The sequence below is a fragment of the Dromaius novaehollandiae genome, chromosome 4, assembly GCF_036370855.1.
Source record: "Dromaius novaehollandiae isolate bDroNov1 chromosome 4, bDroNov1.hap1, whole genome shotgun sequence".
Lineage (NCBI taxonomy): Eukaryota > Metazoa > Chordata > Aves > Casuariiformes > Dromaiidae > Dromaius > Dromaius novaehollandiae.
Window position 1 is genome coordinate 16,930,919 of NC_088101.1, and position 16,399 is coordinate 16,947,317.

General features: G+C 45.7%; 1 protein-coding gene and 1 long non-coding RNA gene across 3 annotated transcripts in view; both read right to left on the reverse strand.

The window, feature by feature from the left end:
- The window catches only part of UNC5C (unc-5 netrin receptor C), a 260,117-nt gene extending 252,001 nt beyond the window's left edge, over nucleotides 1-8,116 (reverse strand). For both annotated transcript variants that reach the window (XM_026102442.2, XM_026102441.2), the window contains exon 1: nucleotides 7,612-8,116. In XM_026102442.2, the coding sequence (XP_025958227.2) occupies nucleotides 7,612-7,735 (124 nt within the window). In that variant the 5' untranslated portion in view covers nucleotides 7,736-8,116. The remainder of the gene's footprint in view (nucleotides 1-7,611) is intronic.
- A 4,004-nt stretch (nucleotides 8,117-12,120) lies between these two features.
- The window catches only part of LOC135328152 (uncharacterized), a 78,579-nt gene continuing 74,300 nt past the window's right edge, over nucleotides 12,121-16,399 (reverse strand). Inside the window, exon 3 of the long non-coding RNA XR_010388887.1 lies at nucleotides 12,121-12,216. This is a non-coding gene — a long non-coding RNA (uncharacterized LOC135328152). The remainder of the gene's footprint in view (nucleotides 12,217-16,399) is intronic.

A 16,399-nucleotide genomic window follows, 5' to 3' on the forward strand; every position in this document is an offset into this window, starting at 1 on the left:
AATTCAGGATAACACTATGGATTTCATCCCTAAGTTAGTGCTCTGGAAACGCCTGCCCAGGTAAAGGCAGTTAAAGCTTCCAGGAAACACCCTATTTCTGAGCAAGGGCATATAGGTTTGCCCTCCATCTTTAACACATTTTTCTAGATACCAGCATATATAAACAAATGATAAGTGAGACCCAATAAATTCACAGTTGGGAAGCCATCTGATAGCCTTGAAGGTAGCACTCCTTCTGTGCCTGTCCAACTCGGGGACTGTCAGACAAGAAAGATGACAGACTGGAGCACCAAACACAGCCTTGGGCATTCAGAGGTCTTCAGCTCCAGCTTTGCCTTTCCTACACATTTGCTCTGTGCCTTTAGGCAACTCACCTTACTTTTCTCTCCCAAATAGAGGTAAATACAGCTGCCTTCCCAGTTCAGCAAGACAGATTAAAGATTGAATAGTTAATGCAACATGATTAATGGGAGCCTCTCATTGTCTCTAGCAATGCAAACAGGTAGCAGATATCCCCACGGTGAGGTATCACCAGCTGATGTGAGCACACAGACCTTTTTTGCTGCCTCTCCCTGTCCCTGTCCCGCCACTCTAGGCATCACAACAGAAGAAAGCAAGAACAGCAGTGCTGTACTGCATGCTGGTATAGAGAAGTCCCTACCTTTATGGGATTATTGCACAGTGATGCAAGATAGAGCAGCTGGGAGAGCTGTTTCTATCTGGGGAATAGCAAAGGTGACTCTAAATCCACTGTTGCCTGCCTTTCCTTGGCTGCATCAGTGAGAAGTGGGGCCTCTTTATCTCATTTTGCACCAAAGTAAAATCTGTGTGACAGAAAAAGAGAATGAGTATGATCAAGTGCTACGGTTAGATGCCTTAACAAGTGCTTAACCAGTACTACAAATCAAGTCTAACAGTAAGGTTTTTCACTCAGCTGGTTGGGATATTTGGAAAAACGTCAATGGGAATGAAACCTGTTATTGTCAGAAGACTTCATGACTTTTTTTTCATGTGTGCTTTCACTGAAAAGCTAACGTATTTTCAGAGAGGGTAAGTCAGGAGAGTTTGGCTAGTGAGGCAAATATTTGGGGCTTTATTGACCTTTTCACTAAAGTAACTGAATCCTTTCTAGTTTTGATTAAGGTTTCTTGTTTTTTTTAGCCTCACTCCCACCCCCCAAAAAACCCTCTTTTTTTCATGGAATTTTCCACACTGACAAAAAGGACATTTCTAATTGAAAATATTTTGAATCAAGCTTTTTTCTCCAGTCCGTGCTTTTAGATAATAACATGCCAAGCTATAAAGGGACTCTTCAAATGCCAGTGTTTGATGAATTAGAAGGAAATCCCATGTTTCCTGCTTAATGTTTGTGTGATGTGGGATGGGGTTTTAAAAGTAAACTGGAAGCTGTTCTAGTGATGACTACCTCGGGGGAAAGTCATATACTAGCACCTCTGAGGTTGCTGAAAGCTGGGAAGATCCGTGGCAATTCCTGCCCGCTGTTCCGACTTGCGGCACCTTACTAGTGAGCAGCCTTTGTATCAGTGGAGCTTCCTTGAGGAGAGCGACTGGAACAGAACTACAGTCTGGGGCTTCACTTCACCTTCTGTGGCTGGTGTGCTTGCCCACGGCTTGTAAGCGGTTTGTAAGGAAGGAAGACAAGGAAGACAAATCCAAATAAAAAACACAACCCATGTTCTGCCTACGGTATAGCCTATTTAAGCAACACCAAAAACAATGGCACTGCTGAATAAACACTCTCCCTGCCACAGTGCTGGAGTTTGAGATCGGAGTATCTGCAGGTAACCCCATTAAATTAAACACAAGGAAACAAAGTATGGGCAAAATTAAGGGGAATTTTGCTCTTCTTATTTGTTTGACATAGTCTTCTTTACAATCATTTCCATTTTCAATGTAATTTCAAATCTTGGCTTACAAATGATGCAAATTAAGTCTTTCTTTGGATACAACTTGCGTCCCAGAAGACTTCATACCATTTCCTTCAGATTGCTTCTTGGATAACGTTATGATGGAAAGCTCCCAGGGCACCTGCTCCTGAGACTGGGCTCTACCCGGCACATGCAATAAATCACTTAAAACACCACCATCCCTCTCCAGTCCTTGCAAGCAGTAAGTACTTAACTATCCCTCTATAAAACAGTATTTTGCAGCTATGCTGATGGAGGCTGTAGCCAACAGGAAAACCACTGCTTGTCTCTTATTCCTTACATTTAATCTCTGACTTACGCTTTAAAAGCTTACGCTGTTTTATACCTACAAGTAGAATGTGGAAGTGAAGATGGCTAATGAAAATGACAGGTAATGTAATTACTGTTTTATCCATACTGATGCCAAGATTGCTGCCTGCTAAACTTGAACACCTCCACTGGGTGGCTAACAGTGTGCGTACTTCACAGACCAACACAGTCCTCTCCCCACGCAGAAGAGAGGACGGGGGAAAGGGAAAGAGAAAACCATTTTGTTCCTGTAGTGACATACTTATGGTTATACAAAACATATTGCATAGACAGAGCACCCATGATTAAATTAACCTTTATTTCAAAAATATCCTTCAATGACATGTTTCAAATGACAAAAAAAAAAAAAAAAAAAAAAAAAATCTGAACATTTGAGACTCGCATTGAGTCAAACCCTCTTCCTATAAATTGCAGTGAGCTGTCCTCTACTTTGAGTAAAGCAAATTTACTTGGAAATCCCCCATTGTTATAGCAACTGAAACATCCTTTTTCTGACAAGCTACAAAGTAACTTTTGTGCCTTTTTCCAGAAAAAGTAACCAGACCTGATTCCTCAAAAATCCAATGATTTAAATTCCAGAACACCAGAAATGAACATACATGGCTCTACACCACAAACTGGGTCATTACAAACACGATTACTGAATTGCTAGCCTGAAATAAATGTAGCATCACTTTTCAAAGTACTAGTTTCCCTAGTATTTTACATATACACAAAAGGCTGTCAATATATAGTACAGAAATATTCATATATTGTCCTAATAAGCCTGAGCTCTTCTTGCCTTCCATGGGAACCGACGTTGCTTTGCATCCTATGCAACCAAACTGGACAGAATCTGCCTCAAAACATCGGTCTTCTTGTACAAAAGTCAAGATATTTACTTGCAAATGACAATAAATATAATCCACATTTGCTTTTCTCTGGCTTTGCAGACCAGCTATGGAACTGATTTGCCTGGCTTTGGAACACAGTTGTATTCCTGTTTTCAGACATACTGTATTTGGAAAATTGAATTAGGAAAATCTTTTTAATACGGTTAATGCTCTTTCCTATTTCTGAGTTTGGATGCCACATTGAAAATACAGTGAATAGCCAGAGTTTTGAGACCATTACAAAGAAAAAAAAAAAGTTGTGTGATGAATGATCCGTGTAAATGATTAAGTGCAAGTACGCGCGATGATTGTGAAAATATTTAAATAAACCCATGTATTTTTATTATACAGAAGAACAAATGACAAGGACAGTAATGCTGAAAAGCCATCAGAAGGGGGCTGTATTTGATGTATATCCTTTTTATGACCGTTATAATCTGCTCCTAAAGACTGGACGCTGAGGAACAAAAGCCCAGGTTCTGACTCCCTTGTTCAGAGAGAGAAGCCCCCTCCTCCACAGACACTGGGAGACCATTGACTTCATGTTAATCCTGCTTAAATTGCACCTCAGTCAGCAAAGGAAACCCCGTGGGCCACTTTGCTTTCAACGAAGCCGACTGCAGTACCAAAATGTTACTCAGGGCAAGCCAGGGCTGCAACATCTGGCCCAAACTCATGAACATCACTGAAATCTGCACGAGCACATCACTTTAAAACAAATTAATGTTCCAATGGGCTTATCCGTTCACAGTGAAATACTACTTGGCCCTGGCTTCACTAATACAAATACTATTACATCCACCCTATCAAATCAAAGTGGTCCACTGATGCATCAAGATAATTAAGTCCTTCTCCCCTCCTTTCTTTTTTCAACAAGATGCATTTAGGTATTTAATTAAGAAGTGTATCCCCCAAAGGTTCGTACACTCACATGTTATATTTCACTTTTTCCGCACCAAGCATTTTCAAACTGCTGCTGTTGCTAATAAAGACGATGCTGGGGTAGAACAAATATCTGCACATATGGCTCTTTTATAGTTTTCCTTTTAAATTATCACTTTAATTTAATTAGGTTTGAGGGGTTAAGCATAAAAATGTACTTTTTTTGTTGTAAAGGAACAACTCAAATGAAACCTATTTGATATGCAGCACCTCTGACCTCAACTTTTCTATCCATCTCTTATGCCATCATTATTAGCCCATAAAATCTGCCTGACCCATGCTGGTCACCGCAGCTAGTCAGCCTGACCCTCCCTCTTCCCCCACCTCCCCGCAGAAAAAATAGGCACCATGGGATAAGTAAGTTCTGCGAAAGCTTTTAAGGCTAAATGAAGGGTGTTGGTAGGGAAGCGTATGCAGGGAAGCTGAGTCCCAGTAACCTGAACAGCCATTTGGAAGCAAAAGTTGCTCTTAGGGCAGGTGGCACTGCAACGCTGAGCTCAGGTAGGCGCTTGGCTCCAGGGGTGGTTGCTCTTCCTCTCACAATTCAACACATTCGAATCCTCAGCCTGAGGCAGCTCATTACAGTGGTATAATGCATATAGTGAGCATCAGATCAGACTTGATTCTAGCTTGATAGTCTCTCTGGCTCCCTACACCCCACTACGCTTGGAAATTAAGGGCCCTCTCTAATACTGTGGCCATGTCCTCTTCTCTCCTGATAACTATAGAAAAATACTTAAGACAGCTCCAGATAATAAGAAATGCTAATAAAGCAGAAAACGCGTTTAGCTGTGCTGAACATCTTACACTAGGATTCTTCAATTTGGTGATAGGAATCTCTCAGAGGGAGTATGGGGGTATGTCCACCAAATACCGAATTAATGAATTGATTTTCCAAGAGGCAATGGAAAAAGAAGACATGAAAGCAGAAGCCCCAACAATGCCCATGGCTTCCTTAGCCTGCTTCAAAAGATAAAGATGGTTGGGGATGGGAGAAAAAAGCAAAACCAAGAAATAGTATTAGCAGGAACTACAGGGGGGAGACCAACTTACAGACCCTCCTCCCCCTCCCCTCCCACCTTTTCTATATTTTAACTATGTGGCAATGTCTGCTCTTTGAAGACACTGCTTTAAGGGTTGGGGTTTCCCCCCCCCGCCCAAGACATCACAAGTCAGCTGGATCCAGAGCCACTGCAGATCAGAACACTGTGACGGTGATTTGGAGAGTAAGTTACATTTGTCCTATTCCTATTGCTTTCAAAGAGATGTAAATGCAAAAAGAGGAACATTTCCATTTTGGAGGAGATGGACAGAATGGAGGACGACTTTGGTGACAGAGGTTGAGTAAGAGTCATTTTAATGTCCATGCAGTTTTGGAAATGGATAAATAAACTTTGCCCAGTGCTATATGGAAAGAAAACTTCCTGAAGAGGGCATAGTTAAACTGTTGATTCATTGCTTTACTGAAACACTACATATACACACATGAAGATCACCAAAGCAAACACCAATCAGAAAACCGCTCAGCTCTGGGAAAGTTGCCAAAACCAGGTCTGCACCCAAATTCTGTGTCTCGTTCTAACAAACAGGAAATAAAAATAAAGGCATAAGTGGAAAAACAAGTCAAAAACAAATGACTATATCCCAGCCACATTCCCTGGATTTTCCACACTCTGAGGAAAGTTTATTACACACCAAACAATGGGAAGCGCTGTCCAAGACCTCTCCCTCCCTTCCCAGCACACCTACGGTCGGCGGCAGCTCCGATGTCCGTGCCTGCCCTCGCAGGGCTCACGCTGGTACTGCCCCAGGCGCAGGAGGCCTGACTCCTCTCCCCTCTCCCTAACCGTGCAAGCCTGATTTCTGTCACACGTCATTAAGTTACACAGAGTACGTGTGGAAACGAGAGACCATCTGAAAGCGCGTGGTTGGCGCCGTGGCACTGAGACGAGCGGTCTGAAACAGTTAAAGGCAGGGGGTCCTCCCTTACCCGCTTAGGCCATCTGTCATGTGAATTACCGCCATCCTGCCAGCAGAGCGGACAGACTCCTTTCGGCTCGAGGTCCAACTGTCTAAGGGGATCTTTTCTCCTCAGCACTACCCCATCTACACAGACTCATATATATCCACTGGCATCTAGGTCTACATGCACATGGCACTGTTAAAACCTCTAAATATGTGACACCAAACCCACCCTCCCTCAAACATGAAACCAGCCAGTGAAGGAAAATGATAACATGTAAGACGAAGAAGAAATGTGATGATGCATAATGGATTTTTGTACTCTCATTCTCTGCAACCTCCTCTTCGTGATCAGGTTTCTCATACAACTTATCCCTGCGAGATAAACGCCCGGTACGGGTGGGAGACTGTGACTCTGAGGATGGAGTAAGTGTCAGCAGGAAATGGATTAGCCCAGTTACACGTACAGACGCGATGTACAGCACTTCCAGCCCACCGCTCGCAAGCCCTACCGCTGCCCAGGCCAGCCAGGGCACCAGGGCAGCCAGCACCCCCTTCCTGCCAGAAAGGCTGGAGAGAGGCGCGTGCTGTGGGAGGGCTGGGTGAGAACGTGGTCAGATCCGCGCAGCCCTCTCGAGTGCCTCTCCACAGAGACGATTAGGGGGAAAAACAACCATCCTTCCACACGCAGGGTGCTAAGGTTTCCAAACTGAGGCTTTGGTGCACGTTATTATTTCTTAGTGGTATACGTGAAAAAGCATCAGCTGCTACGATTTCTCTCTCTTTGCTAACCACATAACCAGGATTTTCAAACGCCTTAACGAACCTGCACATCCTTGTTGTGTGCAGTCTGCCCCCACGCAGGAGCGACCTCTCTATCCTATGCTGAGGAGGCTGTAAAAAGTGTTTACCAAGCAGAAGCCACCTATTTCCACTTCGGGTCTAACTCCCGGGAAGAGAGGAGAAAAGCAGACAGAAAGTTTTATGTGGCCTCAGCTCACAGGAGAGGAAAAGCCTCCCGCTGCGCCTGCCCCGTCCTGCAGCGGCCGGAGCCGGCGGTACGCTGCGCCAGGGCTCTTTGTGAGCTTCCCAAGGCACCACCGAGCCCGCAAAGAGCCAAGTCATCTTCACCCCGAAAGCCGCGTTTAGACGCAGGCTACCATAAAAGCACAGATTCAGAGGTGCTCCGAAGCCGCGGAGAAGGGGGGAAACGGAGCTGCAGCTACGCTGCGCAGGGATCAACGCGCTGCGGGGCGAGGGCGGGCGGCAGGCCAGCTCAGCCCCCGGCGCTGTCCGGCCCCGCTCCCGGCTGGGGCAGCGGCAGAGGGGCAGGCAGCGCGGCGGGCACGGCGCTCCCGCGGGCTGCGGCCGCTCGGGCAGAGCCGCCCCGGGACGGGACGGGACGGGACGGGGCCGGGGGCGGCCGCAGCCGCGGGGGTCCCGCTCGCGGGGGACGGCGCCGCTCGCCCGCGCCCGCGGAGAAGCCCCGGCGCACCCGCGCAGCGCGGCCGGCGGGGGGCAGCGGCCCCTCTCTCTCGGGGAGCTCCCCGCCGCCGCCGCCGCCGCCGCCGCCTTACCTTGCGCCGCGGAGCCGGGGCGGCTGGCCCCCAGGACGGCCAGGGCGGGGAGCACCACGGTCTGCAGCAGGTATCCCAGGCCCAGCCCGCAGCGGGCCGCCGTGCCCTCCAGCCCCTTGCCCATGGCCGGGGGCGGACGGGGCGCGCAGAGCCGCGGAGCGGGGCGGCGCGCCGGGGGCGCCGCTTCTCGGAGCCGCCTCTGCGCCGGCCCCGTCGCAGCGCCGGGCGCGGGCGGGCGGCGCGGAGCCGCCGCGGAGCCGCCGCGGGCGCTCAGGCTGCGCGGGCGGCGGCGGCGCCGCTCGGGGCGGGGAGGCAGCGGGGCAGCATGGCCCCGCGGCGGGGCGCGGAGCGGCGCGGAGCCCGGCGGAGCGGGGAGGGCGGGGGCCGGGCCGGGCCGGGGCTGGGCTGGGGAGAGGGGCTGCGCCGGCCGCCTGCGATAAAATGCGAGCCGGAGCGAGGAGCAAACCCAGAGGGAAAGGGGGCGGGGGAGGCTGGCAACCACGCGCCGCAGAACCGGCCCCCTTTGCCTCCTCCGGCTGCTCCCCCTGCACACGCACACAGCACACACACACGCACACAACACACACACAACACACACACAACACACACAACACACACGTACGCGCACACCCGCGCAGCGGGCGGCTGCCGCCGGGCCGGGGCGCAGCGGGCGCGGCAGGACCGGGGAGGGTGTCGGGGAACCCCAGCGCCGAGGGGCAGCTCCCCTCTGCCCCCCCGGGCCCTGCCGAGGCGGGGGTGGCGCCTCGCCCCGCCGCTGCCCCCTCGCGCACCCGGCAGCCGCTCGGCCCTGCCCCTGCCGCACCTCCGCTACGTCCCGCTCGGCGGGACAGCGATGCCCGCGGCGGGGTGGGATCGCGACGCGGGCCGGCTGGGGCTTTACTCTTGCTTTTCGGGCGAGTTGGTTGTTTTTCCCCTTGGCAGAGACCCCCCGGCAGCGGCCGGCCCCGGGGAGGGGCTGTGGCCCCGCAGCCCCCGCGCTCCGGCGGGGCGGAGAGGGCGCTGGTGCCCCGGGGGGCGGCGGGACCCTGCCCGAGGCGCCCCGGCAGGACGGCGGCAGCCCTGCGGGAGGGCTTCCCGGGGGAGGGCTGCCCTCGGGGGGCCGCTGTGCCCGCTGCCCCGGCTTCAGAGCCCTTCCCAGGGAACCACACACACTCTCTGGGTTTGGTATTTTTTTTTCCTCCTCCCCAGCAGCTGACAAAAAGCTGCAGTGCAATAGGAAGGCAGTGGCTCTTCTTTATGCAGACGCGGAGCAGGAAAAAGGGGCAGATTTGGCTGAGATGCGCCCGTGGGCATGCCTGAGAGGTGCCCCCTCCCCCCGAGACACTGCATCTCAAAGCCAGCAGGCTGATGTACCCGATGACTCCAGGCAGTCCTCTCCAGGCAGAGCCCTCCAGCTCCTGGCTGTGTTGCATGTTTTAAGGGGCTGAGCCCGAGCTGCTTTGAATGCTGTGGCATCGTTCAGAAAATGTTATGGCTCCATCGTAACCCTCGAACTAAGCCCCGAGGCGGTATCAGCTGTGGAAAGAAAACTTTGCCTGTGTAGCCACACTGCAATGAGACTGTGGCTCCAGACCGAGAGCTTTCTTGACTGCACGTGCTCTGCACACCAGTCCCATGGCTCATGCTCCCCAGCCGGATGTCTCAGGCTGGTACCAGCAGATTTGCCCGCCTATGACATTTGTTTGCCAGTTTTGCCATAACCCTGTAAAGTTGGGAAGTTTTCCTTCTCTCATTTCTTTGGTGTTTACTGTTTCCCCTGTGCTTTCAGAAACTTTGCGGAGGCAAGGAATCAGACCCCTGAAAGATGTCACATGCAGAAGCTGTATTCATTGCGGCACTGGCTGATGGGCACATCTACTGCCACCAGGGACAGAGAAGGGGGGGTCTCACTTCTCCATCAAATGGAGTTAATTTATTTTTGATGTTTTGGGGCTTCCCAGGAGTAATACCTATAGTTCCAGGCTTAGTTTCTAGTTGGTAGCTTAGTGACCTCATTAGTAGGTCCATCCCGATTTCAAGATGATGTCTCTCCAGCCCTGCCTGGGGATCCCTGCTGGCTGCCATCCCGGCAGCCTCTCTGCCCCTGGTGTAGGTGCGCGGGGGAGCGTCGCTGCTTCGCAGCCGTGACAGAAGTGACAGCATGGGGACGGCTCGCTCTCAGCCCAGGGAGAAAGCAAGGCTATTCCCGAAACCCAAGGTGTGGCAGCCGAGAGGGACACGGGTACCACAGCCTGCTGAGGTGTGCAGTAATCACTTTTCTACGGGAAGCGGATATACTTTGACCTGGAGAAGATGGTTCAAACAACAGCGCTAAACAGACGTCTTCTCTACAAAAAGTGCTTTCAAATCCTGTACTCCGTTACGCCTAACAGTGCATCCAAGGATGCCCCATGTGCATCATGGAGCTTCCTCAGGGGTCCTCCGTGCATTAACAAATGACATTTATGCCTCCACAATGCCACCTCATGCCTCCAGCCTCCGTTTTGCCCGTACTGGGCCCAGTTCCTCCCCAGAGATCTTTACCTTTCCCCCATGACATAAGCCCAGCCTAATAAATTTCAGATTTAACAAGATTTAAAAGAACTGAGATAATTCAGGGTTTGGGATTAGAAAGTGCAAATTGCCTCTGTTTGAAAAGTAAGAGACTTCAAAGTACACATAACATAAATTTACTTTTTGCCATCTTTAAATCTCCCAAATAATCACTGAATACCCTTCATGAACTCATCTGAAGCACATATTAATCTCCAAATTTCATATTTAGACAAAAGTATGAAGTGTCAAACACCTACATTGGAAAATGCATTTAGGAGCCTAGCTGATGTCACTGTAGCTTGTTTTTTAGTTGAATTCAACAAATAGCAACTCCAAATTAGATACCTACAGTGACTATAAAATCTAGAGTAATATTTTAAATGTTCCTATGTAAGCTGTGTATTTTTCTTTTCAAAAGAGCTTTTTAAATGAGATTTAGGTTCTAAATCAACTCAAAACTTGAAATTTTTCACTGTTGCTATCATTTGAAACACTAATAGGCAATTTTTGAAAATATAGGCCTGCTGAATTTGACTCCAGTGCATTTTATTGCCAAGCAACTGGACTTGCAAAAAAATAAAGTAGAAGGCATAATGGACTTGAACAGTCCTATCAGCTTTCATACTTAGTATTGTGAATGGTAGTATAGGTATTATATTTTGCTCACTAGATGTTTTCTTAAGATCCTTTACATTTATAACAATTTATACAAACCTTAATCTAATTACAGAACTCAAGGGATTGAAAATCCATTTTTATTTCTGTTGCAATGGCACAAGCTCAGGCCCACACTACAGCAGGCACCGTGCAAAAACAAAAAGCCCAGATCCCTATTGCAAAGAGTTGTGAAATTTGATTAATTACTCTGGAACAGAGGTAGGTCGGTACATGGTGTTATATGGGACTTGAACAATGCTGGTTTGGACAAGGAGAGGTATCTCTTCCCTGCATTGGTAATTATGGGTAAGATTCTGTAACCCTTCCTTGCAGGGAGTATTGTGTCCTTGGGCAGGAATTTTCACGTCTGGGCAACTCGCCTGAGGTATCATTTGCTACCCAAATATTAATCAAGGATGCAGCTTCAGGCTCCACCTCAGGTGATTACGTTTGATAGTCAAGATGGTCTCAGCTACTGAAATACGCATAAAACAGCAAGGAGTATTTGCACAATGATTGTATTTTGCAAGCTTTGCCACTAGCTGTTTGCAACACTTGCTAGCATGTGGCATGCATGTCATGAAAGGTATATCACACACCTGCTTTTGGCGGTGCCATTCCCCCAGGCTCTGCCATGCTGCTCTTATTTTACGGCAGAGCCTGGCATAATCAAGAAGCAGGTGTGTGACAAGCCTCTTACTTCACTAACATGCGTACCACATGCTATCAAATAGTGCAGTTTTCTCTCACAGTTTAGATAGGCAATTCCTCCTTCTGTTATTCAGTCTTGTGTGATCTTGTAGACCAGCAAATGAAACTACCCTTTTGATATTCTAACATTTTGGAAGCAACGCAACCTTGTGCCCCATAAAAACTTCTGAGCTTTTTTGAGAACAACCATTTGTGGTGGCATTTTGGAATTGTAGTCTGAGGAAAATTTCTTTTATAGCCAGGGCAATCTATGAAAATGGCTTATCATGTTTCAGCTTCCAAAAACACTATTTTGATTCCTTTTTTATTGAACCAGACCTTCCAAAGAGCATCCAAACCCATGCATTGTACTAGTGTACAAAATTTTTAGTCCAGACATTATATTAGCAGGACTGTGGGTCAAAGCATGTTTGTTTAATAGACTTATGGCAACTAATCATTTCTTCTCTGTTCTTTAAAATAACTTGACTTTTCCTAATGTCTGAAGAGGATCTTAATTCACAGCTAAGTTCAGCCCCTAGTTCTTGAACTAAAAGACCATTTCAGGTAACTGTGCTAAAGTTACGGACAAATTCTGTACCTGTATTTATGTTGGACATGTTGTGCACGTCATCCTGTTGATACCAAGGGTGTGACTTGAGCAGTAGGATGCTGCAGGAGCTGGGTACTCAGATGCCTCGGCTATAAGGAGAAAAAATTTGAAGATATTTAAGTCTCATTTTCAGTAGTCAGTGACATTACATTTTCCAATGGCAATGGGACTTTAGCTCCTTGCCCATTTTTTGAAATGTGTCCTCCAACTACAGACAAATACTGTATCCAAAGAGCTTTTTCTTTCATGTGAATTATCTGTAAACGGATCACAGATTTCTTATTTATTTATTCTCTCTTCACATTTGTTTGATGAGTATTTTCTCTGAACGGATCCTGCATTGTAGCTCATTCATGCACAATTTATCATGGGCATTTGAAGTGCAGTATTCAAACTGTTTTCCTTATTCCCATTACATAATACAATATCAAAAAAAAAAATCCCATCTACAAATATCCTGCAACACTTAAAAAAAAAAAAGTTTGATCATTTTTGGTCTCTGTATTCATTTGCCTGAGTATTCACAGCAAAAAACTCAAAAGGTGAGACCTACTGTCAATTTACATTTGATAAGAACTGAAATGAATATCCCCCTAGCTCTTTTTGCAGCCACCTTTGATCACGACACACAGTTGAGCGATTGTGATTCCACCCAGCAGAGGGAGGTATGAGACATCTACTCTGGTCAATTCTTTACAGCTCTCAGGATTTCAGATGGATGAGTCATGAATGTTTTAGGTGCATGTCAGAGTCCCATGGCTTCTCATTATCCAAGCATTTTATCTTGGAACAAGCCTCTTCTAGGTCTGGCCCTGTTAACTGTATCATCCTACAACACGTTTCCTAGTGTGCAGGCCTGAGCTTTCTTAAAAGACATGAATAACTTTAAAAAAACTCAGTGTGTTGCACAACATGATTATATTCCTCTCTCTCTCTCTTTTTCTTTTATTTCTGTAGCACTGTTACTACCGATCTATCTTTGAGGTGAATATTGATGTGACTATCAGATTCCAGCGTTTATTCCAGAGTTATCCCCATCAGTTTCCACTGAAGGGTTTGTTTTATTTATCTCTGATCGTCCAGTTTAGGGTGGACTTCCTCCTGGTTTCTTTACTGGCATCACAAGAGTCCTCACCCGGCTGCCTCAGCATTGCCACGCTGCCCACCCGTGCCGTCGTGTTTCCTCCATCGCTTACTCAGTGTGAAATAAAGGCATAATTACACTTTGGGATCTTTGTTTCAAATTCTCCCTGTAGGTGTATGCTGGGTTGTTTTTACACCATCTGTAATTGTATGGATTTTCTTTTGCTTGATACACTTTACATAAAGTGACATTAGAAAGAATAATTACAGTATTTATTAATCCACTTCTCAAGGCAGAAAGCATATAGAAAGAAATAGAAAGAAAGTGTAAAGAAATTTTCATGCAAAAGACGTTTAAGATAATGCTGGTTTCTCAAGAAACAAATTTGCCAGGAAACTTAGTTTGCTAACATGGTAATTTGGTGGTGTGCAGTAAGATCAAACTTACACACATACCTAGATAACATTCCTTCATCCCTTCTAGATCAGAAATACTTATTTTTCACCATTACAGATTTTCTTTACAATTAAATATATTCAAAGGCTTCTGCATGAGCTACTTGGCAAACTTTAAGCAAACTGCAAAAGCCTGAGTATGTGGCAGTGGTATCACCCTCCCCATTTACATCTACTTTGTGAGGAAAAAAACCACCAACAAAACAATCTCACTCTTTTTTCTTTTTTTAATTTCAAGTTTGACAAACTGTTGTGCTGCATGGTGAGTCCACAGCGCAACTCTCCCTACTGGCTGCTCTACTGCACCTTGCTAGAATGCCATTTACTCCCAGCAACATATGGCCAGATTATCTTTTTTAACCAACAGAGAGAGGCTTGAATAGGGAAATCCTCAAATTCCTTAGCAGTGTGTGACAGCGAGAGGAAATCTCTTGTAGGTGCCTGTGACTCTAAGCCTAGCTCTGCATTTGCAGTCTTTCTTCCCCTGGCCTCTTGATGGCAGGACGATTAGAGTGCCAAGTGTACAGGCAAAAGCCCTCCCAGTACAGTAATCAAAGCAAACACTCCACAGGTTTTGATTGTTTCGACAAGGGGGAATCTTTGTTAACTGATGTTGCTTTATTGATTTGAATAAGGAGATGTATTTATTCGTTTCTGTGAAGTGCCCCAAGCTTGAGTGTATTTAGTGCTTACAAATTCAGAGATAAGGGAGTAGAAAAGTTCTGTGTAAAATTGTAGAAGAGAAACTGTATAATTTCCAGAACATTTATTTTAACATTCTTTTCACAATGGCAGTTATAATACTCATAGTTATCATTATCATCTCATAATAGACCTTAAACAAATCACACAGTTTGTGAAACATTGTCACATAATTAACAACATTATTGACTGTTTAGCAGTAATTAGTTTGTTTTAGTAGAAATACCCAGTTTCATCTATCTACTGAGTTGAAAAATGATGGGATAATAAAAATGTTCAGCCCCACAGCTAAGATGAGAAGTTTATGAAAATAAAAATCCCCCATAATGATAACATGATCGTGGACCTTTAGCTCTTTAAAGAGCATGTTATTCAATGCTAGAAGGTAACCTATGTGGTTTGCATTATTACTGTAATTTCATTTGACAGCCTTAAGATTTTTTCTCTGAAGATGTTATGAGGAATTCAGCTGTGCTTTTCCTCACGTGGAGCACATAAAATATCAAGCAAACTTGAAAAATAAAGACACAACCCTCCTTAATTCTGAAGTCTAACCATCGCCACATATTTCTCATCATAAACTGAAAGGAGTTTTAACTTTTGTCTCGACTAAATGAAGTTATTCTGGGTCTGCTCTTATTTCAAATGAAGTTCCACTGCCATTTATAGCTTGGGAATAAGTTATCTATGTGAGAAGCTTTGTGCCCTTTCACTTATAGCACTATCTATACCATAAATATAATAGCCAGAGCCTTATTTTTTCTCAGGGAGCTTTGCAGGTTATCAACAACTATCTAGTTTATAATCACTTTAATTCTAGAGTTAACATTTTTATTCATTGTTTCTCTTTTGAGTAACATTTTGAAAAGTAATATCAAATAAATGGACTTCTGGCTGTGGCTTCACACAATGCTTTCTGTTATTAGACATTTCAGCTGATCTATGTTCGGGGATGATTAAAGCATCTTGCACTGAGTTTCTTAGTTCATTTAATTCCATACACATTCATAAATTTGTTGATGGTAATCTATTAATAAAAACTTAATATTCTACATTATCCTCTATAAAATGTCACTTTTTTTTTTTTTTTTTGAACTAGAACTATTCACAGACTCCTAAAGAGTATGATAAGATTAAGATTACAGGCCTGGCTATATGACCACCAAGGTGACTTTTGCTTCCTCTCTGAGTAACACAAACACTAAGATGAAAAGGGTACTAACTTCACCTTCATAACTAAAATCTCATTCATTATTCAGTCTATGGAATACTAAAAACAGCTCTGAGATGCGGAATAGGAACTTACCACATAAAAACGGGTATGGTAAACTTTGGTCTCTTGGACCCACAAAGCAGTACAAGTGATCATGTTACTGGCAAGAAAAAGAGCAATCGTCCACATCCTAAAAGCTCCTCCTTCTTCAGACTACAGGAGGTTAAAAAAGAAAGAAGAACACTCTTACGATAGCAGAATTAGAGCATAACAGACTTGCTGGGGGACTCATTGGGTTTCTCTGGAATTAAGTTGCTCCAAATAGCAACAATTCCTGCTTGCTTAATGGTCCTTTGAAAAAACAAGCTTTATGAAGCCATGAACAGAGTGACCAAGATGAAAGGTGTCGGATGGAGGAGAGTAGACATGCGAGAGATAGGAGACAGCACATTACAGGAAGGTCTCAAAATTCACAGTGTGAGGATGAGCTGGCCAACGACTGGAGACCTCCAATGCTCTCTGCCTGCTCTACGTGCTCTCAGACACCCCCTCAAAGAGGAAGGCATAAAATGGAATGGAGCAAGACCGGCACTTTGGAGGCTGTTGCCTGACCTTTTATCCTTTGAATTTTTAATTGATAAGATTTGTTACTTTAGAACCAAAAGGACGTTTAGAAGGATGAGCACGTGGGAGGACTGCAGAGGATGGAACACTGTAAAGTAGCAAGACACTATATATATATATATCAGCAGCAACACCTTCTTTCTTAGAAGAATGAGATTAATAATATGATCATAACTAGTATAAGAGGCAGTTAC